At 51.5% G+C, this 22092-nt stretch overlaps 3 protein-coding genes across 4 annotated transcripts in view; all 3 read right to left on the reverse strand.

The window, feature by feature from the left end:
• Nucleotides 1-1272: 1272 nt before the first annotated feature.
• LOC144180375 (uncharacterized) lies at nt 1273-14992 on the reverse strand. 2 transcript variants are annotated; one of them, XM_077708738.1, is made up of 3 exons: nt 14605-14992; nt 6181-6503; nt 1273-2681 (listed from the first exon to the last, which is right to left on the reverse strand). In XM_077708738.1, the coding sequence occupies exons 1-3, from the start codon at nt 14746-14748 to the stop codon at nt 2537-2539; spliced, it is 612 nt and encodes a 203-aa protein (XP_077564864.1). In that variant the 5' UTR covers nt 14749-14992; the 3' UTR covers nt 1273-2536. The 2 variants fall into 2 exon arrangements, with proteins under 2 accessions (XP_077564864.1, XP_077564865.1); XM_077708739.1 differs by lacking the exon at nt 14605-14992 and adding an exon at nt 8946-9183.
• Nucleotides 14993-16195: 1203 nt separating this feature from the next.
• LOC144179765 (phenmedipham hydrolase-like) lies at nt 16196-17564 on the reverse strand (the record flags this gene model as incomplete). Its single annotated transcript, XM_077708203.1, is given in 2 exon segments — nt 16196-16252; nt 17277-17564. Coding segments are annotated over 2 exon segments (345 nt in total), but the record flags the coding sequence as incomplete, so codon positions are not given.
• A 3898-nt stretch (nt 17565-21462) lies between these two features.
• LOC144179766 (uncharacterized) overlaps nt 21463-22092 on the reverse strand; it is a 14517-nt gene continuing 13887 nt past the window's right edge. Inside the window, exon 8 of the mRNA XM_077708204.1 lies at nt 21463-21545. Within this exon, the coding sequence (XP_077564330.1) occupies nt 21463-21545 (83 nt within the window). The remainder of the gene's footprint in view (nt 21546-22092) is intronic.

Consider the following 22092-nt stretch of genomic DNA (forward strand, 5'->3'; position numbering starts at 1 on the left):
GCGAAAGTCGCACAATTTGGCGCTGTCTCACCCAATCTGGTAACCCTGTGTTAAGCCGATGTTTTCAAAGCGGACCGGCCACCGATGGAACTGGCTGATCCGAGCGCTTCGAAGCTGGCACCACAAGAGCGTCCTTCCATATTGGTGCTAGAGTTAGGTCCCACCCACACTCCTTACGCGGCCTGGCGCGTCGCTTGCTAGTCTCGTTTGCAGGAGCCTAACGTGCTCCGAAAAGGGCGCCTTTGTCCTTCTGCTTCGTTTTCCCCTGACGTTGTTTCTGTGCTGCGAAGATGGCTTCCCCTATTTCTTCTTCGGTGTCGTAAACTCGCCACTTGGGCCCGGTACTACAGTGGCTAGAATAGGAAAGTGTGATGACCGGGCCCTCTTCCGCGTGACGCTGTAGGAGGCAATTCCAGGTGGCGCTGTCGCACGATTACACGTTCGCTGCGACGGCGGCGGAATATGGAGTACGAATATATTTTCTTTCATGGCTATTCTACTTGGTCGCGCAAACTGAGATGCAATGAATGTCGTATTTTAAAGTACTACAATCGAAGTTTAAAGCCGACTCGGCGCACTTTGACCGCCGAATATAGCCGGCTGGCTCGGACACTTATGAAGCAAATCACTGGTAAACACGCATTATTTTCGACGTGCTCGTTACAAACAGACAAAAACTACTCACTTTTGGTGAATTTCTCATGATTCGTTCATAATTGGAAAGGCTCGAAGCCATCAACTTTCTTTGCTCAATGGGCCTTGCCTTTTGCTGCTATTTCTTTGTGTGTGTGTGTGTGTGAAGAAATTCAAGCATTTCGACGTTCGATTCTGCTGTTATGTAAGGCAATTGAGCTTTAAATGCTTCTTCCTTTCACAAAAAGGCATGCCTTCTCCTTTTTCAATGCCTTCGTGAAAAAGTGCAGCTAGAGGACCAAAACGAATTTGATAGTCATGGACGGGGAGAGTGGCAGGCTTCTTCAGTATGTCAGATGTTTCGTAAATGCTTCCAATGTCTGCAAGGGTACGTGTACGGGCTTTGGATTTATCCTTCGCAGTGCGACACACGCTGTAAGGTACTGTGAAGGGCGAAACACTCAGCGTGTGGTTGCCCCCCCGTTGCCAAAGGTCAAGTTCTTCACAGAAAAGGAGCATGGGGTTCTTCAAACTCTGCACTCACAGAGGAGTCACCATCCTTAACGTTTTTATTGCTGGGTGGGGCCGCGGGTGCGCTTCTCGCTTGACACTTCCTGTTTCGGCTGGTACTTCGGAAGATTGGAAAATTGCGTGGGCACAGCTTCCGGGAGCAACCGAGGCCTGCCCCTGTAGATTGAGACAACTTCTCCGTTCACGGTATGTTCAATGTGCCGGGAGATTTACCTTACGTCGAAGTATAGCTCGCACATAGCGGTGTTTTCCTTGAGCCGCTTCTCAGTACGTGGTATTGCTCGTCGCCACTGCGCCAATATAGACGCGCGTTCTTCGGAACGCCAAACAACGACAGTTTCTTTTAGCAGGACTTGTACACCGTAGAGCGGCCCGGCACAAAATTGTGGCTCTGCTTTGGCAGCAGTTAAATCTGCTACGGCACAGGAAACAAGCGGTGATTCTCTCTGGTCAAAGCAGCAATCGTATTGCAGACGATCCGCGCGCGCCTCACCAGGCGACGTGTAAACGATCGCGCGCGCCCCCTCGCGGATCCCTATCGGCGGCTTCAAAGCGCCTCATAGGCGCTGCATGCCGCTAATCACACTTTCCTATTCTAGCCACTGTACCGGTACCTAGGGTTCCACCCATGAATTCAACTTCGTTATATCAACTACCCCCCTTCCCTCCTCTTCCTTTTTCTATGTAAAGTCAGTCACTCAGTCAGGCCTATAAATATACACTGGACTGAGTTGCTTTGAATGCGTTGAATGGATTGAATGCGTTAATTTATTATGTTTGTTTATTTTATATTTTTGTGTACCTATGTGTGGCCTAGCAACGGCAGCGTTCATGGGCCCCAACACTTTGCATAACGAACAGAGTGGACGTCTGTAGTGCAATGGGATAGGAATAAGATTCGTAACGCGAGGGGTCGACCAGCAGGGGGAGCGGTTTTCTTTTCGAAGCCTCTGAATGCGTGACCCCGCCCCATATTCTTTCCTCCATGCCCCGCCCGGACGAGCTACGATGACAGCCGGGTTCCTTACGTGCTCCTCACTTAAAGTTTGCCACGTCGAAACACGACGGGGCTCAGCCACCCGCGTATCCCGAAAAAACGAAACGGGACCTGGTAAACGCTGCCATACTGAAGCGCATCTCTGTGTGGCTGCGTGCGAGAAAGATAACGAGAACGAGAACCTGTTCCTGTATTTTATGGTCTTTCGTGCAAAGAAGCTGCTACAACCTCATGTCCATAAAAGCTCGATTAAATGACAAACCAGAAAACAAAACGGAAGAACGCATTTCTCTGCAGTAGCGATATATATGAGTGCGATATTTTTTCCATCATGCGGTTACGCAGCTCTGCCACCATTATCTTTAAACGTCCCCCTCACCAGAAGAACTTCGCGCACAGTTTGTTCAGCAGTTCATAATACTCGGTGAGGACCTCAGTGCTCTCCTCGATTTCTAGGCGTGTGGTGTTGGCCAACTTCCAGGGTTGCCATGGCTGTCCATTCTTCATCTTCGGCACGCTCCTGGCGGGGCAGATGGGGAAGGCAATATGAACATAGATTCGCATTGAATATTCGATCGAATTGCTCTCTATACGTTATTCCCTTCGATACGAATATTTGATATTTTCGAATTATTCGGCGCTCCCGAATAGGCAGCCAAAGGCCGAGCTTTTCGGTCAAGCCTTCCGAGATGTCATCCCGGGCTTGTCGCAGACCCCGCAAAGACCCCGCCAACGTGGAATTTTCTATCAGCGGTAAGTTATCGCCTTGCCTAGAGGTCCGACCAGCTCTGCCGCCACCACACTTTCTGTTCAAAGGTTGCACTGAAATGGCAGCACTCCCAACATAGCAGCACCAAGCCGATGGACTAGTACTGCCACTTCGATACAGAATTAGCAGAACACTGTTCAAAATGGTGGCCTGTAACTTGCGCTTTGGTTGGCTGCATGGGGCGGATAGTACTGGCTACAATACTCTCCTTTAGCGGAGCTTCTATTCGCGCTAAAATCTCCGGAGCCAACTGCGTGTCACTTTTTATATTGGCTACTGTGAATTCCGTAAATCACCCGTGAGAGTGCTTTCTGCTGCTAAAACGATTTCCAATCCAATACAATACAATACAATTCAGTTTAATCCAATCTAATCTAATCCAATCCAATGCTCCTCGCGCATGCGCAGTACGGCTCTCCAGGAGCACTCTCTCGCTCTAACCTTTTGTGAACCTTCATTTTGTTCTAGTTCACCTTTTGTGAACATTTGGTTCACAGATGTTTCGATTTACACGGTGCTGTGCCGTGAGCACGGACGCCGGACAAGCCTCGGCCTTATGGTGCTTCGCCCCTAAAATTCGTGTGTTATTGACAGGAATTTAACAGCTTCAGATCTGTATAGCTTTTCAAGTCATTATTTTTGTGCGTCGCTTGTACCTTGGAGCGCGCTCATGACCCATATCACGGTGGTACATGCTCCAAACAAATGCCGGCCAACCAAAATGCGTTTGTCAGCTTCGGTTAAGGTGAGCAAACCACGGCCTCCGTCATACCCCAACAGATATCATACTCACGCGAGCAGAGGTACCTACTGAGAGGATGGTATTGCGGCGGGTTTTGCGTTCAAACTGTTTAGCTTTCTTTAAGGTTACACCGGCAGGAAGAAAAGTGATCGTGACTTGTGCAATTCCCCCCAACTGGAAGCAGCATATCATACACACATCTCTGCTAGTCCAGACCCATTGTCGCACGCACTTGATACACACATCCACGGCGAATACTAAGTATGTCTGGACGGTCATCTCTTCAAAGCTTGTACCAGCAGGTACATGTCCAAGCGATAGTTTCTTCTCCTTTCAGCCGGCTACGTAATTAAACGTACGATAAAATATACTACCGCTATTGGAGAATAATCAGTCATTGAATAAAAAGACTGGTTGCACTGCAAGCTGGCCGGTGTCATACCAGCTGTAATATGGGCTTTAAACGAGCGCTATATATGGCATGCCATATAGGAGAAATAGAAGAAAAAAACAGAATTGGAGCAAATACCAACTCCAGCAGGCACTAGACAACTGTAGCTTCGTCAGCCTCGATCACGTACGACGTATAACCTTTCAACTACAAAACGTGTGACACGGTGCCAAATAAACCATTGTTTTGCACGTACACGGCTACTTCGACGCTGTAAAAAGCCAGCGCAAGCACTGCCGTACAGCACAGTCACAGCGTATTTGTGGGCTCAAAAACGTTTCTGTTTCTATAGTTGCAGCTATAATGTATGCATGGTTGTATTCACATATTGTCCACAACGACTTTGCATTGCAATGACCATCCCTACAGCACCCAGTTCTTATAGAACACGAACAGCTACACATGCACGGAGCGCAATTATCAGAGAATCTATCGTGATTGAATGACGACAGGCAGAATACATGTGCAATTAAGCAGACACCATCATCGTTATCGTTCCCTGCTTGTATCCACTGAAGGCTGAAGGCCTCTCCTATAGACCTACGCCAAGTCATCTCTTGTGGTGCCCTAGTCCAGGGGTCGGCAACATTTTTGAGGCGGCGGGCCGAGTTGCATGAAGCCGACACGGCGAGGGGCAGGAAGGCAAATCGGTGCGGATGAGGAGGGGCTCTGCAGGTGAAGAATAAAAGGCTGCCAAATTCACCGTAATATCTGACAATAATTGACAGTATGTTGGCACTCGATAGGCGTGGTTTGAGATCTTTGGGAGGGGCTGTCGTCCTGCCGTGGACACAACCCGGCTTATGATGATGATGATGATGATGATGATGATGGCTAAGTGTGCAGATGGGGGACACGGCCAACTAGATTGATCTTTCTTTTTAAATGCGAATGCATTTCTTAGCCGCGGGTTGTCTTGCGTCGTTGAGCGGCGTGCGCCTAGCAACAGCTGTGGCGCGCGCCTAGCAACCGGAGCAGGTGCGGAGTAGCGGAGGGCAAGGGGAGATGAGGAGCGCGCTCGGCGTGTGAGGGCGCTCGCATCGCGGAGCTCGGGCGGAGTAGCGGAGAGTGAGTGGAGAGGAGGAGCGCGCTCGGCGTGTGAGGGCGCTCGCATCGCGGAGCTCGGGGCGGAGAGAGCTCGCGCGCGGGCTGGCGCGGGTCTCTCTCTCCTCTCCGCGTACCCCTCTCCGCTCGCTGCGCATATAAATGCAGGGAGCGCGCGCCTCTCTCCGTGACTGCTTGCCGACTGGCGCCTTGATAGCGATGGAAGTCGGTGAAGTCGAATCCCTCGCGGCAACGATACTGCAAAGAAGAATTCGGTGCACCCAATGCATTCGCATTTCCGCACGATCCCCTTCGGGGAGATGGGGGGATTTTTTTTCCTATCTAACTTCATTTCAGGTCAAAACTTCCATGTCGGCCTTCAGACAGAAAGTGACAAGTGGAGCGAGGAGGGTTCTGACGTCGTTCCTGCGGCCGCATCATACTCCTCCGCGGCCGCAGGTTGCCGACCCCAGCCCTAGTCCTTTCTTCTCCCTACTGATTATCTGGTTTCATCCTCGTGAACTTAATCGCTGAGTGAATGTTTTCATCAAGAGCGCGTCTACGCTGGTGAGGAGCCTCCCGTACACTGACGCATAGCCACACAGGGTCTGTCATGGTCAACGTTCGCATAACGGTGGCCCAGCTACTCCGTGATCACCTTCCGACAACGCGATTAAGGCTGACATCAAACGTCACGTGTTGGATAAGCCTACCTGATTGATGGGGGTTTGACGCACCGAAGCTACTTCTGGACTAGGAGGCGCATCGTAGTGGAGTGCTCCGGATTAATTGAATAAGCCGACTTAAGTTCCTCCCTGCCACAAACATGTAAGGCGCGTAACGTTATCGAGAGTCCAGGGGTGCTTCAGCCCCGGTCGGTTTACCAGGTAGACTGCCGATATTCTATCATTTTCACGATCGTGGTGTTTAGCCTCGCCGAGGATATGTAAAGTTTGGTTTCTCCCCCCACCGGGAAGTAACGTGGATGTAAAAGATGATATGGTTTTGCTTACCCGTTTTTCAAGAAGTTTACCACGGCGGCCATGTCCAGGACTGGTTCAAAAAGGTCTCTGCCCGTGCCGCTGGTGATGTAGTGGTATCCGCTCGCCGTAGCTCGCTTAACGAGCTCGCGGGTGCTGCATCCGGAGGTGAAAAGGGCCACAGCGTACTGCAGACCTTTCTCCGTAGCAGGTACGTCATCCTTGAAACGATGGTACGCCGCAGTCCCATTAGCGAAGATGTATCTCAGCACGAAGTCGGAGAGGTCACTGATGTTTCCCGCCTCGCCAGCTACCACGGCTCGAGGCATCACGTATACTTGAAGGAACGAGATCACCTGCGCGTGTCGGTGAATAGGCACTTTACTTGTGCGAACTCCGCACATACGCATCAACACGCTCTAATGTAGAAGGAAAAGCAGGAACAAAATTACACCCACCTCCCCTCGCGGGAACCCTGGTGTGATGCGACGCTGAGGGGGGTTCAAGCGCAAGCGGAAAGCAACCGTCGACCGAAAGGCCGCCGGAGAGCAGCGCGCCCGAAGAAGAGGAGACCGCGGAGAGAGAGAGTACTGCACATGCGCAGCACCGCCCACCGGCGGAGTGAGAGCGCGCTGGGCCGCACACCCGCAGATTTGAGAGAGTGTGTTCGCTCTCACCTGGGCACGCGCCGGCGCCATTGCGTCTGCCGCGGCTATGACGCAACACAATCCAACACAATCCACTTTAATTCAATCCAATCCAAGTCAAGCCAAGACAAGCCAATTCAATCCAATGCCCCTCGCGAGAGAGTGGAAAGGCTGCGGACAACAACGGACGCACGCAGGAAGGACAGGGCCGCCGGCAAGAGATGATCTGAGCGTCGCATCTAAAATATTATTGATCAAAAGGACGGGACTGAAGGGAGCTGGTGAGCCTCCTACGTTCAGGAGGCGGCCAGCTTTTGCTGATTCTAGGGCTCGTTGCACCACGTATTTCTGGTGTTCCGGTGCCGAGCTGGTGAGCACAGACTCCCATTGCTCAGGGGTAGGGGAGTGGAAGGAGTCAGGGTTGCGTGAGCAAGAGTACACGAGGTGATAGGCTGTGAGAGGACTGTCGCAGTGTGCGAACTTGTAGGGTTTTATGGATGGAAATATGTGTGCGAGGACGGTGTGGTTGTAAAAGGTTTCAGTATATAGTCTGCGGTAGATGCGGAGTGGTGCGACGATAACTGGAACACTTTAACACGGTAGTGGAGTTCTCGGGCGGCAGCGTGCGCCGTTTCGTTCCCAACAAGACCCGAGTGTCCAGGAGTCCAGATAATGGCTACTTCTATGTCTTCCGGCAATCGCTGTAGGATTGGGATGGCCTAGCGTGGTGCCATCCCAGCTTGGTACAATCGGCAGGCTTGCTGACAGTCGGAAATGATGGTAAGATATCGTTGATTGTGGTGAGTGGTGGTTGCATGGGCTGTAGCTAGAGTTTCTGCCGATCTTGTGGATATGTTGAAGTGCGTTGCTGCAGTGGAAATTTCTCCTTTGGAACCGAGCGTGACCAGGGGGGTGCCGGGAGTCTTGAGATTCTGAGCGATATCCGTGTATCGCTATGAGAGCCGTCTGCATATTTCTTCGTAAGCTGTCAGACTCACGGCGGCCTCACGGCGTGAGGCCGCCGTGAGTCTGAGGCAGCCCAAACAACCACGGACGTCCGTGGGACGTCCGAAATACAGCCGGACATCCAAGGCCCAGTTTGGACGGCCACTGTACGTACATTTTCGGACGTACAGTGGACATCCAGAAACGGATGTACAAGTCCGAATGACATCCGCCAACGGACGTAAAAAGTTACTATGAACCGTCAAATAATGGCCTAAATCGAATATAAAAGCAAAAACAAAAAAGCCACTGTGCTTTTCAATTAAAAAGATTTTGTACATCAACACCCTGGCTTGTAGGTTTCAAGTTTCATCTGAATATTTCTAATATTAAGCTTAATTTTTTAATTGTTTTGAAGCACTTCACCAACTCCAACGATGATCTCTTTGGGGAAGGGTATATAAGAATTGAGAACCGCTAACGAAACGTGAAGCAAGTTCACTGTGTTCATGTATGCCGTCTGCCCGGTAGTGCGCTAGCCTTGCGCGTTGTACTGTACTGCTCGTTGTAAGAACATTAGCTTGTCGTTATGTGATTCTGTAAATTTTTACTCAACATCCAAAATACAGCCGATTTCGGACGTCCGACTGGACGTACGGAAGTGTGAAAACCGGACGTCCAACGGACGTACATGGTACGTCCATCGGCCCTGAAACGGACGTCATACAGACGTCCGCTACAGCCGGAATGGACGTACGGCGGACGGCCGACGGACGTCCGGTGGTTGCTTGGGAGGGTCGAGGCCGCCTCACGGGCCTCGAGGCAGGGTCACGGGCCTCGACCCTGCCTCGACCCAGCACTCTGCCTTCAATCGAGGCCGCCGTCTGCCTTCAATCGAGGCCGCCGTGAGGCGGCCTCGATTGAAGGCAGGGTGCTGTTGTGCCAGAGCGCCCGGCCCAAATTCGTTGCACGGGGCGGCGCGCCGACAGCGGGACCGATTCACACCTCGTCCAAACCAGACCAAACCGCCCGCGGCCGACTGCCTCAAACATGCACCGCCGCAGAGTCGACTCAATCATAGAGTTTCTCACTAGCTTACCATATTGAGAAACTCTATGGACTCAATGACTCATCCTTCTGCGTCGCGGCGGCTCGGCCGAATCATGCATCGGGTGAACGACCGGCAACCGACAGGCTGCTACTCACCTGGAGGCGGCTTTGCGGAGACGGTGTGGGCATCGCCATCCCTGTCCCCCATCGATGCAGCTCGGCTGACGCAACCGCTTCGCTTCCATTCGTCGGATTTCAAAGTTCGGCCAGCGAGAGTCGTGATTGGAGCGATTCAAACTTCTCGGGCCACAACGGACTTCCCGGGTATAAAAACCCGTCCGGAGGCACTTCTCTTCAGCATTCTCCGGCGGCATTCTTCGGCGACACTTTTCGGAGGCACCGAGTGGAGAGGTGCTGCCGCCTTTGTGCGAGTCATGTGACGTTTGTTTACCCTTGTACATACTGTATATAAATGTTGCTTCAACTTTTCATCGACTCGAGAACTTCATCGCTCTGCTCTGCGCCGCGTCGATAGCGGATGGAGCAAGGCAACGTCGCTACACCGGTGACTGCGCTCGTGTGGCCAGTGTCAACAGTGGTAGCTGCGGTCAGAAGGCCCAGTCCCAACAGCAGTACGTGACAGCGTCGGGATGGCTGATTCCCAAGTTCCCAACAACGGTGACAAGCTGGTATGCGAGTCACAACATTGGTGACTGCGGTGGGATGCCCAGTCGCAACAGTGCATATGCTTTGGGACGGTATCAACCTTGAGTTTCTCGCATATGTGTGGCGGGATTCATTGAGGTAGGTCGTTGGTGTTTAGGCTCGGTGTTCCGATGTCATGAAGAGTGTTCCTCCCTGCAGGAGTAAGTGTTAGGCGGTGAAGTGAGTTTGGCTGGGCTTGTGTATGTTGTGGAGCCCAAACCGGAGTAGTTTTTCATTAGAGGTGTAAGCGGGAAGGAGTAAGGTCGTTTTGTATGCTTTTCGTATGAGCGCGTCCAGCTTGCCGACCTCTTGAGAATTGAATTAAATAAAGGAAGTCGCATATGTTATCCTGGTAAGTTGAATGGCCTGTACAAATAGGCATGTATCACTTTCTGTGAGACCGGGCTTTTTGCTTCGTATTCGGCGTATGAGGTGGGTGAGTTGCGTCACGGTTTTGCGAAGTGCGGTAATAGGGCCGAACCCGAACCATCATGGTAGAAAGGCACGCCAAGAATTCTAAGTGTTCGCACTTTGGGAATGCTGCCCGAAAATTGTGACGTCTGGGCCCGGAGTGTGAGGGGGTGGATGTCCTCACGTTCTTGCCCTGAGGATGAGGAATGCTGATTTAGAAGGCTCACATGCTAGTCCCCTTGGTTGAAGGTGTAAGATCGTTTCATCCACCGCCTGACGTCTTGCTACTCCCCGCTGTAACCTTTCACTGTCCAGAGTGTAAATCGTCGTCATAGAATGCATGCTTGAGATTTGGTATTGCATTAAGTTTTGCCGCAAGTGTTCGTAGCGCAATAATAAACAGTAGAGGGGAAATTACAGAGCCCTGGGGCGTGCCTTTGGCGGGCGTATTAAATGTCGGTTACACAAGCTTCCCAAGTTTGATGGTGGCTGTGCGGTTGCTGAGGAAGGCTTTGGCGTAGTTGAAAGACTTGGATCCGCAGTGACTCTGGTTAAGATTTTCTAGGATTGCTTGATGGGTGACGTTGTCAAAGGCACCCTTGACGTCGAGTTCCAGTATCGCTTTAGGGGTGGTGCGTCTAAGATGATCAACGACCTGCTCCTTCAGTTACAGGAGAACATCTTGAGCGCAAAGTTTCTGTCGAAATCCGAACATTGTTAGAAGGTATAAATTTTGCTCTTCAAGAAAGTTAATCAATCGCTGATGCACAATGTGCTCGAAAAGCTTACCTACGCCTGAGGTCAGAGAGGTTGAAAGTAGCTTGTTTTGTTTCGGTATTAGCGTTATATCAGACTGCCTCCAATGTGCCAGGAGCGTGCCCTCATCCTAATGACAGTTGAAGAGCTCAAGCATAGATTCTAATGTTTCATGATCCAGGTTGCGAAGGAAGCGGTTAGTGATTCGATCCCTGCCGGGTGTGGTCTTACGAGTGAGATTAGCAAGGACTGAGTGCAGTTCTTCGAAGGTGAAACGGGCCTCAAGTTCTTGATTGCGTCGGCCCGTGTGACACAGTGTAGAGGCAGTTCGGTGGGTTGTGGGAGTTCCAAAGAGGTTTTTGCGGATAGTTCGAAGTAGCTCTCTAGGCTGGAAGTCACAGATTTTTATTAGTTGCCGTATCTTGTGGTTGACTTGAGTCATAGTTGACTTGAGTCCTAGAGCTGGAGCTGTCGAGGAGATGGCGAAGCAGAAGCCACGCTTTTTTGGTGCTAAGGGTGCCTTTGAGTTTGTCACAGAACGAGTGCCAGTTTTGTCTTTGCCAGGGAATCCAGGTTCCAGGGAATATAACCCAAGTGCCAACCAATTTATTCCGCTGGCCAACCAAATTAATCCAACTGTCAGAAAGTTGTTCAAAAGAGTTTTGTGGGAAATAAGGCGCAGATTTTCGGACTTTGTTGCACGTGATGGAACCTTATCTGCGTTTATGACTGCGTCTTGCACCCGATGCACACGGATATAAATCATGAGCACCAGAAAGCGTAGAAGGAATCTGTTGACCCCGAGTACACCGGATCCAACCCAACCAGAGACACATCTGTCGGTCAAGTGTGAGTTTACCCTCTTTCCTAAAGACGAATACCGATATCGAGATAAATGCATCCCAGTACAAAATTAGGCGACTACGGATCCGCCGTCGCGCGCTCACGCGATTTAAGTTCGCATCTTCGAAATGGGCCAGGTACTTATTATTTCAGATGGTCGAAATGACGTTAAGACTTGCGCTGCTAAAACTCTGCGTAAAAATCGAGGAGCTTTAAATAATCACTGAACATCTCATTCCTTTATCACCTGATTCAGCCGTGACCCCGTTATGGCATGACAGATATGAAATGAGACCGTTTGATTTGCTTGTTTTAATGATTTGAAATTACTTGCAGTCGTAACGGCTGTATGACTCGACAAGGTGAAATTCGTTATTAAGTGGGATTTCCGCCTTTAAGCAGGGTACCTAAATGTCGCGTCGAACAAGAACAATTTCAGCAAGGAGCAAGTGAAAAGTCTTACGACACCTCATGGCTTCTCGAAGTGTATTGTGTAGCGACATACTGAAGGCGCTTACATTCTCTCCGTGTTCAGTAGAGCGCGAAAAAACGAAAGCATGTGCCTCTCATACGCTGCACCCTTAATGCGACTGATGTGCGGCATTGCCCCTTCCGCGGCGTTCACAAGCGTGGAGCACCGGAGTTTATTGTAACACCTGCTGGCGCGTTCTGGAGTGCTTGTCAATGTTGCCTTAGGTAAGTAAGCCTTCTCGTTCAGCTTGAACTTTGAAAACGCCCCTTCAGTCGGGTGCTACAGGGCTCCAGTGTATGGATTGTGTGTTGGCTCATGGCCGAAGCCGCCACTCGAGCCCGTCGATGGGCTGCAGCAGTGTGAAAATGAAGACAGCCTCGCCGTCGGAGTCCTGCTCAAGTGCATGTTGCGAAGATTTTTCAAGGAATTCGTTGAAAACAGCCCAGTGCAAGTTGTTGGCGGTACTCCAGTGGACGATGCCGTTGGCCGACATACCGAGCAGGATGTTTATGTTTGCCCGTTTCGTGCCCGCCACAAGTACTGCTGCTGGAGCACCCCAGTTTGCCCTGGCAAAACTCCGTGCACACCCTACAAAATTGGTCTCATAAATTAGTAGCGCAACACTGTCGTGCCCTCCTCTGCGGGCACTCTGCTTATTCCCAGCGCTTCGCCTTCACTTCCGGGATGTTTCTCGTTACCGGTCTGAGCGAAGCCAACTTCATGATTACCCGCGGCCCTCTAGCAGTCGGTCGATGCTGGAGGAACTAATTTTAAGGTCCGGTATGACTTCGGTGGGGCACGTCAAACCTGAGCAAGCGTGAAAGATGGGTCAGTGTCAACAATCTCGGTCAGCGCTTGTACGGCGGTCTCGTCCAACTTCTTTTTCGCGGTGCTGCGGTACATTACTGCAATGAATGTAGCCGTCTTAAAGTTCATGCATATACACCTCAACAATACGGGCTCTAAGTCGCTGAGCATCGGCGCAACTCACGATACGATGCATACATAGGTTTTCTGGCCTTGCACGTTTTCTTCAAAAGAAGCGTAATAGGAGTTCAAATACAGGTTCAACATATCAAGGAACACCCGCACAGTTAACGCTGAATCTTTCTGAAACCACTCTGAGCATTCACAGAGGCAGAGGTGCGATAAGCAGCACCGATAAAAATATGTGCCTTGTGTAACAGGAGTCGTGTATCCGCTGCCCCTTCACCCATGCAACAAGCGCTGCGTCGGCCAAACGGGCCGCTGCCTAAATGAATGTCTGCGCGAACACGAAAAAAAAAAAAAAAAACTTTGGTATATTCCTCTGTCATAGGAATCAGTCAAACACGAGAGTGAAATGTGCAGCGAAATCTGCAGCTGAGCATGATTTGCGGGTAGGCGGCTGTCTTGTGGATGTGCTTGGTGAGCGGCGTCCTGCTGGCGGGTCGCTTCGGCAAAGGTGTACTGGCGTGATTTCTGTGACGGATATGACGTCAGTGAAATCTTGGTGTACCCCGGCATAAAACACTTTTGTGTTAAAATACAAAAACCCGAAAACGAACGACCCTAAGTATAACGTACTCTTTAGTGCTAAAGGTTGCTTCCCCGCAAGAAGACACTATGTGCAGGGGTGTACCCTTTACAGGCCGCTTGCTTCGTTCTACTGGCGTCACTTCCGTGATGGATAAGACGTAAGCGAAATCTTCGTGGATCCCGGAATAAAACGCTTTTGTGTTAAAATTCAGTTGATAGTAGCGCTTTGTGTCCCCTTCGTTCTCGTTTTCTTCCTCTGTCCCCGCCATTTGTCGCGTTCTGCACACCTCCCGCTAGAGCGCGCCTGCGGGTCTAGGAACGTGCTTCTATGCCTGCGTGACGGGCGACCTAATACCGACAGACGGAAAGGCTCGACCAACAGCATCTCCGTGGTTAAAACTAGAACCACTAGATCAGGTTTCAGAGTATCGGCACTCTTTTCTGTCACTGTTGTATGCCGCCGACAGCGGCCATTGGTCGAACCGCGTCACGTGACATTTGTTTACGCCGGGAAGGCCTATGGGCGCTGACATTTTGGTGCCTCTGTGTTGCCGCGCGCGCGCTCTTCGATAAGTCGTGATTTTCGGAGCGCAGTGCGGCTGTATGACACGTTAAGAGCGGGTTTTTAAGCCCCCAGACAGAGTAGTGATGCCGTGCTGCTCTGTACTGAGCTGTTTCAACCGGCGGGAAGGTGGAAAACGCCTTCATCGCTTCCCGCTGGGAAAGAACGACCGTGGCCTGGAGTAACCTTAAAAAGCGTAGCTTAATTAGCGGCTCTAGCGCAACCTAGAGCCACTAAATAAGCTACGCTGGCGTAACCGAGCCTGTCCCCATCGCACCGGCGCGCTGTCTCTGCTGTCTCTACATCTTCGAAAAGTAAACATGCCTGTCATGATTGCCAATCGGCGCCCGGACCAATTCCGCCCGTCAATGTCAGCCGCAATAAGTCGCATAAAGCTGGCTACCCTGGTGTCAGACACCAAAATGGCTGCCGCCGTGCGTCAGTGTCGTTAGAGTGTACTAGAAGTTTTGTGTCGTTACACTTAAGCGTAGCTTATAGTGGTTCTAGTTAAAACCTTACAGTCAACAAGCGCCCGTGTAGTTCCCCACCTGGCCGATGTCGGTGCCAGCAATGACCTCTTTCACCGCAGGCAGGGGTTCCCTCTTAGATAGGCTGTCGTCGCACCAGCCCGGCGCGAAACGAAGCTCCATCTCTGCAGCCGTCGAAAGAAGCGCCTCCAGACCAGCGTCCATGAAGCAAGAAAGCAGAGCTGAGTCTTCTAGATGGTCGCCGCAGCCCAGTGAAGCGCTCAGGTTCTTCGAAGGCTCTGGGGTACCCTGCGTTAGCCACAGCGTTCACGTTTGTTTGCTTGGTAGGTGTGAATGCTTCATCCGAAACATCGGTGCGCGAAAGCCGGTGCGGGGTAAGATACGGTGTTGTCAGGCAGCACTAGGAAACTCATTTACAATCGACAGCAAAATCCTTTGCTGGGAAGCAACGTCGCTCCAAGTTAAGGTCACGATACGGTACTAGCAAACTTCACTAATGTGCCTCGCTAAACCTCACCCAGTGCATATGGGTTTTTTTTCGGGGGGGGGGGGGGAGGGGGGGGGAGGGCTATAAGATGCTTATTAAAGAGTCACTGTGAATTCGCGGCCCTTTCTATTGCACCGCATCGAATGACAGTGTTACGCGTTGTTTTCTTTCTGCTTTGTGCTCTTGGTATTTTACAATAAACGCGAGCTACGATCACGGCAACAGGCTTGGGGAGCAGACTATATACGGTAGTTGAAAAGCTTATCATTCGTCAGCACAAATGGCGTGGCTTTCGCTTCCTATTCTTAGCATTATGCGCATTGGTATGGTATTTAAGTCCCAATTAACAAAGGAATATTCAAGTTCTGCCGCCGAAGTCCCTCCCCTTGTCGTTAACAACGGTTCCAGCTTTTCGTTTTGGGGGGTGGGGATGAAGTACGGACCCCAGGCACATAATTCAACCGCCAACTAAAGGAATGAAAATAAGTTGGCAATATGCTTGGTAAGCCACGTAGGCGTGACCCCTCTGAGGTCAGTTTTTATAAATTTCTTCACCAAGACGTATATTAACATAGTGTTATTAAATACGGCGTGTTTGGAGCACTACCGTGGTTGGGAGTAACCTTGATCCGGTCATCATCATCAACTTGTAGGGCACCTATGTCGCCAAATTCACACCGTGATCAAGGAGGCGTGATATATTGGTTTGTGCCATCGCCTCATTCGTCGTACTCCGGTGCTGCAGGCCTTCCAGTAGTGTTATTTTATTACGGGTGTTGCGATCGGCGTGTTGGCATTGCGACGACCATCTGCAATATTGTCGGGTTCAATCACCCAATCCTCCCGTCAGCCGGTTTTCGCCGGTTCCCCCCCCCCCCCCCCCCCTCATCGACGAGGAGCGACAAGGCTTTGTGCGCAAAGACGCGGGGGTGACTGACTCTGCTGCTGGACCACGACCAACTATACAAAGTTGGTCCTGTGCTGGACACAAGCCGCTTTCCGCGGCTTCACCGTAACCCAAGCGCCCGCCGGCAAGGCAAGTCACAATGAGCGAGAATGTTGCAGGGAAGGATGTACAAAGGCGTGCAGCACTGCTCTTTCGGCGGCAACTTCAGCTGCGAGCCGCGCATCGTGGTGCCGCTTTGTTGTGGGTCCGAGACGCCGCTATTCAACAAGTGCTCGACGCCGGATTACCGACCGGGCCCAGGCGTCCTCCTGTCGCTTCAACCAGGCCCGTACCCAGAGGGGGGTTTGGGGGTTCGAACCCCTCCCGAAATCTTTTCCAGGCAGCACGTAAGCAATACTTACTGTTGCTTTCAGCAAAACTACCCCCTTCCCAAAATCTATAACCTCCCCCCCCCCCCCCCCCCCCCCCCCCCCCCAAGAAAATTTATGGCTACGGCCCTGTCTTCGACCATTGCACCACCGGAGTCAACCGGACGCTAACCTGTGCGAGAGAAGTGCCTTCTCTTTGTGAGTGTGTGGACGTCAATTTCAGTGCCACGGATTTTCGTGATTGGTGCGTCCTGACGTCAGCCGAGAAAATGGGTGAAAGGGGGCGGACCCAACCTGGTTGCTTTATCTCGCGCGCGCAGGAGCGAAAAACCCCTGTTCACTCAGTCAAACGCCATGTAAATATCTGTACCTTCTTCGCCCTACTCGGCCCCGATGTTTGCCCCAACTCCGGGATAACGGACCGGTCACGCTACCAGATCCACAACACGGGGTTTAACGCGCCGAAACTACACAGGTTAGGAGGCGCGCCGTAGTGGAGGGCTCCGGATTAATTTTGACCACCTGGGGATCCTTGAAGGGCGTCAAAATCTCACTTTTGCTTTCGCGTTCCTTAAAAACAGCGGCCGTAGCGGCCGGGTAAAGCAGTGTTCGGTGTGACACGACCGAATCTATAAAACAAAGCGACTGTTTATTACGTATCAGCAAAGCACTGAAGACGAAAAGAAAATGAACTCAACACGTCTGAAGGGAAACAAATGAACGGATATGTGGTCGACACATACGGTTCGACATTTGTCAACATCAGAGACACATATAGCTCGCACATAGCTTCATGCGAGTTCAATAGGAGCACTGGCGGGAATAAGATGCGTAAAATAACTTATGTGCTCCGTTTTGGCCGTCCAACCAGACACTTTACATCCTCAACTTGCATATTCCGGCGTGGTTACAACACAGAAAAAGTTCGCGAGCAGCGGCGGGAAACGAAGAATAAAAGGAAGCAACTCGCCCTGTTCACTGGAAACACGGATCTAGGCAAGGGTCCCTCGAGGATGGCCCGGGAGGAGCTGATGTTCAGCCTTGCAGCCGCCCGGGCCAGCATGTAGGCTCCCGACCCGTGGCCCACCAGGGCGACTTCGTCCGAATTGGCGCCGAAGGCGGCCGCGTTGGCGATGGCCCAGTTGACTGCGGCTATGGCGTCCTCGTTGGCCACGTCGTGCTCCGGCAGGCCCTGCTTCGGGTGCATGAACCCGAGCACGCCGAGGCGCACGTTGGGCGACATCACCACCATGCCTCCTGTGTCAGTTCAATTGGGTTTACTGGTCAGTGTTGCACCAGTACAATCATTGCACCAGAACTAACTTTTCAATAATCCATGTGCTCGTTTCTACACCCTCACTATTCCCCTTCCATCAGCAGCGCTTCCTCGCTCTTAAGCCTATCAACCAATAAAAAGACAACCAGGAGCCATTACACTCTGTTATCAATGAGCAAGAGGAAAGAGGAAAATAGAAACAAATTACCCCGACCGAGCTTCAGAATTCATCCTTCCAAAGACTTCAGACTTCAGCCTTACATAGAAATAAATGTTTTTGTCACTAAAAATATTTGGTTTTCGTTCGCCCCTCAGCACGCAAGATATCGATATCTTCCTCCGACCCCACGATGAGATTACGAGCAGATCTCTCCCTACAGCATCAAAGCCATTCTAGCAATAGACCTCAAGGCTGCATTTGATAAGGTCAGCCACGAAACTATACTAAACAACCTCACCGACATAAACTGTGGACAACGTGCTTTCGCGTACATCAGCGCCTTCTTCAGAAACCGTGCTGCCACGGTCGGCATATTGGCCCTCATAACTTACCCTCTCCCTACTCCAAATAAGAGAACCCCGCAAGGAGCTGTACTGTCGCTAACACGCTTTAAAATAGCGATGATGAAACTTCTAGCTCAACTCGCGGCGATAGAGGGCACGTACCACGCATGCTATCTACTCCGAACGTCCCTATAAGTGGAAACCGTCTCGGAAGGCGACATACAGGAAGCCCTGCAGCGAGCGGCCGACATTGTTCTGCAGTACGCACGCAACAGTGGTCTTGAATGTGTGCCGGAAAAGTCGCAGTGGCTCTTGATGAAGAATAATGCGGGAAAATTCTATATGACCTACCTGAAATCTCCCTCACACATTCCACCAGTAGAGATTATCAGAATCTTCGGACTCGATATTGAACAAGACGGCGGTGGATCGCACGCACTTCAATGCCTGAAGCACACCACAAACCAAGTCATCTGCATTACTAATAATAAACAGGCGCCATGGCCTAAAAGAAAAAGACACAACCGGTTGCCTACCAAAGGTCAGTAGCAGAGGCGTAGGGGGAAGAGAGGGAGGCCGCACTTCTACACGTTGTGGAGGCTCACCCGATAGATGGTCGGAAAGGGGTGCCTGTGCGTCCTACAACGGCCGCAGGACACCGGGGTTCTGGCCGTCCTACAACAGGCTACAACAACCCACGACCTGCCCGCTGGGCAGACCTAGTCCGTTTCCAGCATCCCCTTCCTCTTCTTCCTCTGCCTTCCACTGGTGAAATTCCTGGCTGAAAGACTTCCACCATTATTTTGGCGCATTGGCCGCATCGCTTGGCAGGTACCTCATCACAATCTGCTGCTTTCATTGCAAATGTCGAAGAAAGACGATAGTCGACTGGTGCCCCGGCCAAGTAAATGTCTCCCTTGCCAGAGCATCGCCAGAGCGAAGATGTGCGACAGCATCACGCAGATTACGATCGGCACCTCTGCTTATGGAATCAGTGCGTACATCTCACCCCCCGAAGGTACGGCGAAAGGCGTCATTCATAACGTTCCGGACACAGACGACGAGGAGTCCGTAACTAGAAGCTTGGTGAACTCCCGCAAACCAACTATCCTGCAGGCACGTCGCCTATAGGCACCACGCACTCGGTGATGATAGCCTTCGATCACGGTGAAGTGCCGTACTTTGTCTATTACCGAGGGACCGAGTACAAGGGCTATCTGCATAAAAAAACGTCACGAAATATGCGAGCGTTGTTGACAGTATGGGCATCGGGTCGACGTGTGTCCCAAACCCTGTGGCTACGTGCCGGAACAGTGTTTCACGTGTGGTACGCGTAACCCTGACTGCGACATCCCTGTGAACCTCGGTGCGTCATATGTGGCCAAGGACACAAAACAGGAGTCCCAGAGTGCTAACAGAAATATCGCACTCCCTACTTAGTGCGGCGCAGGAGATGGGATCGCGAACTATCTCGCCGCCGCCGGTCCCAAGAACGTGCAACGACATCGAGAAACATCCTTCGTACTGGTTGCAGAGATCGATCGCAATCGTACTCCCGGCTTCCTCCCGTGCAATCGTCAGCTCGTCAATTCCGGTCACGTGAACGCCATCACCAGAGCACGGGATCGTCCCAGGAGAAGGCAGCACCCGGCCAGGGACTCCAACAGACTGGGACTTCCCCAGCCCATCCCGGAAAATCTCCTTCACGGAACCGCCGTCTTCCCACCAGTGGCAAGAGCCAAGATCGTGCAGGCAAGATCCCGGGGTGTCGTGAAACGTCTCGAGAAGAGGGGACAGACGTCGAAGCCCAACTCCCCGGTTCCAGAATGCGGCGGGGACCTCGTACCTGGACACGAGCTCCACAACGGCGACCTCATTCCAGGTAAGCTGAGCAGAGACTGTCTCCCGGTCCAATATCAGGCAACACGTTACGCTAGACAAACAACAAACGGGAATTGCTGAAATGAAACAAATGATCGAACTATTAATGGAAGAAAACGAGAAACTACGGCAACAGATTGCCTCCTTCACCCAAACCAACCAAACGCCGGAGACTTAAATAATTGACATTAGTACAGAGCAAACACACAAACGTGATGAGCAAGGCGACATACCCAGAAACACATCCCCAGAGAGATATACACAGGAAATAGACAGCGACACAGATACCTCTCCAACGAAACGCCGACGGCGGAGCCGCACCCGCACACTCATTGACGAAATAGCAGATACTTCAAACTAAACTGGTTCAATCAGTAGATTCCAAGCTTGAGCAACTAGAAACAAAGCTTGACGGCCAAATTAAGACTGGCTTCACCAACTTGAAGACCATGATAAAAGAACTTGCAGACTTTATAACCAAACAATTTGAGAAGTACAAACATCGCCTGAGTGGACTGGAGACCAACCAACGACTCTGCGCTTCATCCTCAGGGGGAGGTCCACTGAAACACAAGCCCTACACTCGTCCGGCAGCGGAATCAACACGCAACATTCATATTGAAAATGCGACGACGGCAATCGCTCATACCAACTACCTAGCAATGGCCAACAAAACCACGACACCCTCAAAGCCCCTCCGAATCTGGCAATGGAATTGTCGCATTTACTCTAATAAACGGTCTTTATTACATCAGCATATATACTCAATCTTACTCAGAACCAACGACCGGACGTCCTAGCCCTCAGGAAACCCACGGAATTGCTAAACTTCCTGGTTGCAGCGCGTACACTCCGCAAGCCATTGAGATCCCGCAGCTGACTCTTTTCGTCCGCCGGAACATCTCAGCGGAAGTACATGATACTCGCATTACTGGTCCAGAACACCAGGTACTAGAAATTATTCTAACGAGGGGTAAGCGGCGATGCAGTGTATTTATTCTCAATCTATATAGCAGCCCTCGGGAGAACCACTCTTTCTCCCGTCTCCTCAAAGTTTCCGCAACAAGGGCGGGTAAACAGAGCCCGTTAGTGGTGGAGGGGGGGGGGGGGGGGGGGGCATTTTAGCGCTACACACACCGCCTGGGGGTACCGTAAACACTCGGCGAAAGGCCAACGGCTTTGGGTGGCGGTGCAGCAAGAACAGTTCACCCTACTTACCGACCCTACACAGCCTACTCGTCTAGGGGCTGGTAAATGCAGAGGCACGACACCCGATCTCACCTTTCTCAAGAATATCCAACAGCGTCCGCATCGCTGGGCCAATTTGCACGTGAATATAAACAGTGACCACAACATACTCCAGACGGAACTCGATGTGATGCCGGGAACTTCCACGGGTGGCCGGGAGCATCGCATTACGAATTGGTACGCCTTCCGGCAGGCCCGCGAGACGTCACCACGATCATTGAGTGATTTAGATACATGGGTGCGTGAACTACACCAGGACGTGCGGCAGCACACCACACTGGTTCCAGAGGAAGCCAATATACCGGAGGCGGATGGCCGCTTGGCTGGCCTCTGGGAAGCACTCCGGAGTCTTCGTACCCGATTGAAGTCGCATCCTCGCAATCGTTCGCTTCGTCATAAGATTGCGCAAGTGCAACAAACTCTTGAGGAGCACGCGGTGCGACTCTCAAATCAGTAGTGGTATGCTTTCTGCCAAGAGCTAGGCAATCAGCTCACTACTCGCAAGGCGTGGAACATCCTTCGACACCTTCTCAACGAAAGCACCACCAAGACGGCGCAGCGCAATCAAATTGCGTAGCTTATTCACAACAGCAAGACAAATCCGCGAGATCTCCTTCGAGCTTTGGCTGAACGATACCTCAATACGTCCCCGCCAATTGATCCGCCTGCATATCAGGGAGCCCCCAACTCTCGGCTCGATGATCTCTTTACGGTGGCAGAGACTCGGCGGGATGGCCCTTAAAACCAGCACGACACCCGGCCCCGACGGCATAACCAACAAACTCCTGCGCAATCTCGACGACCTCTCTATCCAGCAACTAACTCAGCTTTTCAACTATCACTGGACACAGGGCACACTTCCACAGGAATGAAAACG

This window comes from Haemaphysalis longicornis, unplaced genomic scaffold, assembly GCF_048455015.1.
Source record: "Haemaphysalis longicornis isolate Haplotype H1 unplaced genomic scaffold, Haemaphysalis longicornis Haplotype H1 scaffold_4, whole genome shotgun sequence".
In the NCBI taxonomy this organism is placed as follows: Eukaryota; Metazoa; Arthropoda; class Arachnida; order Ixodida; family Ixodidae; genus Haemaphysalis; species Haemaphysalis longicornis.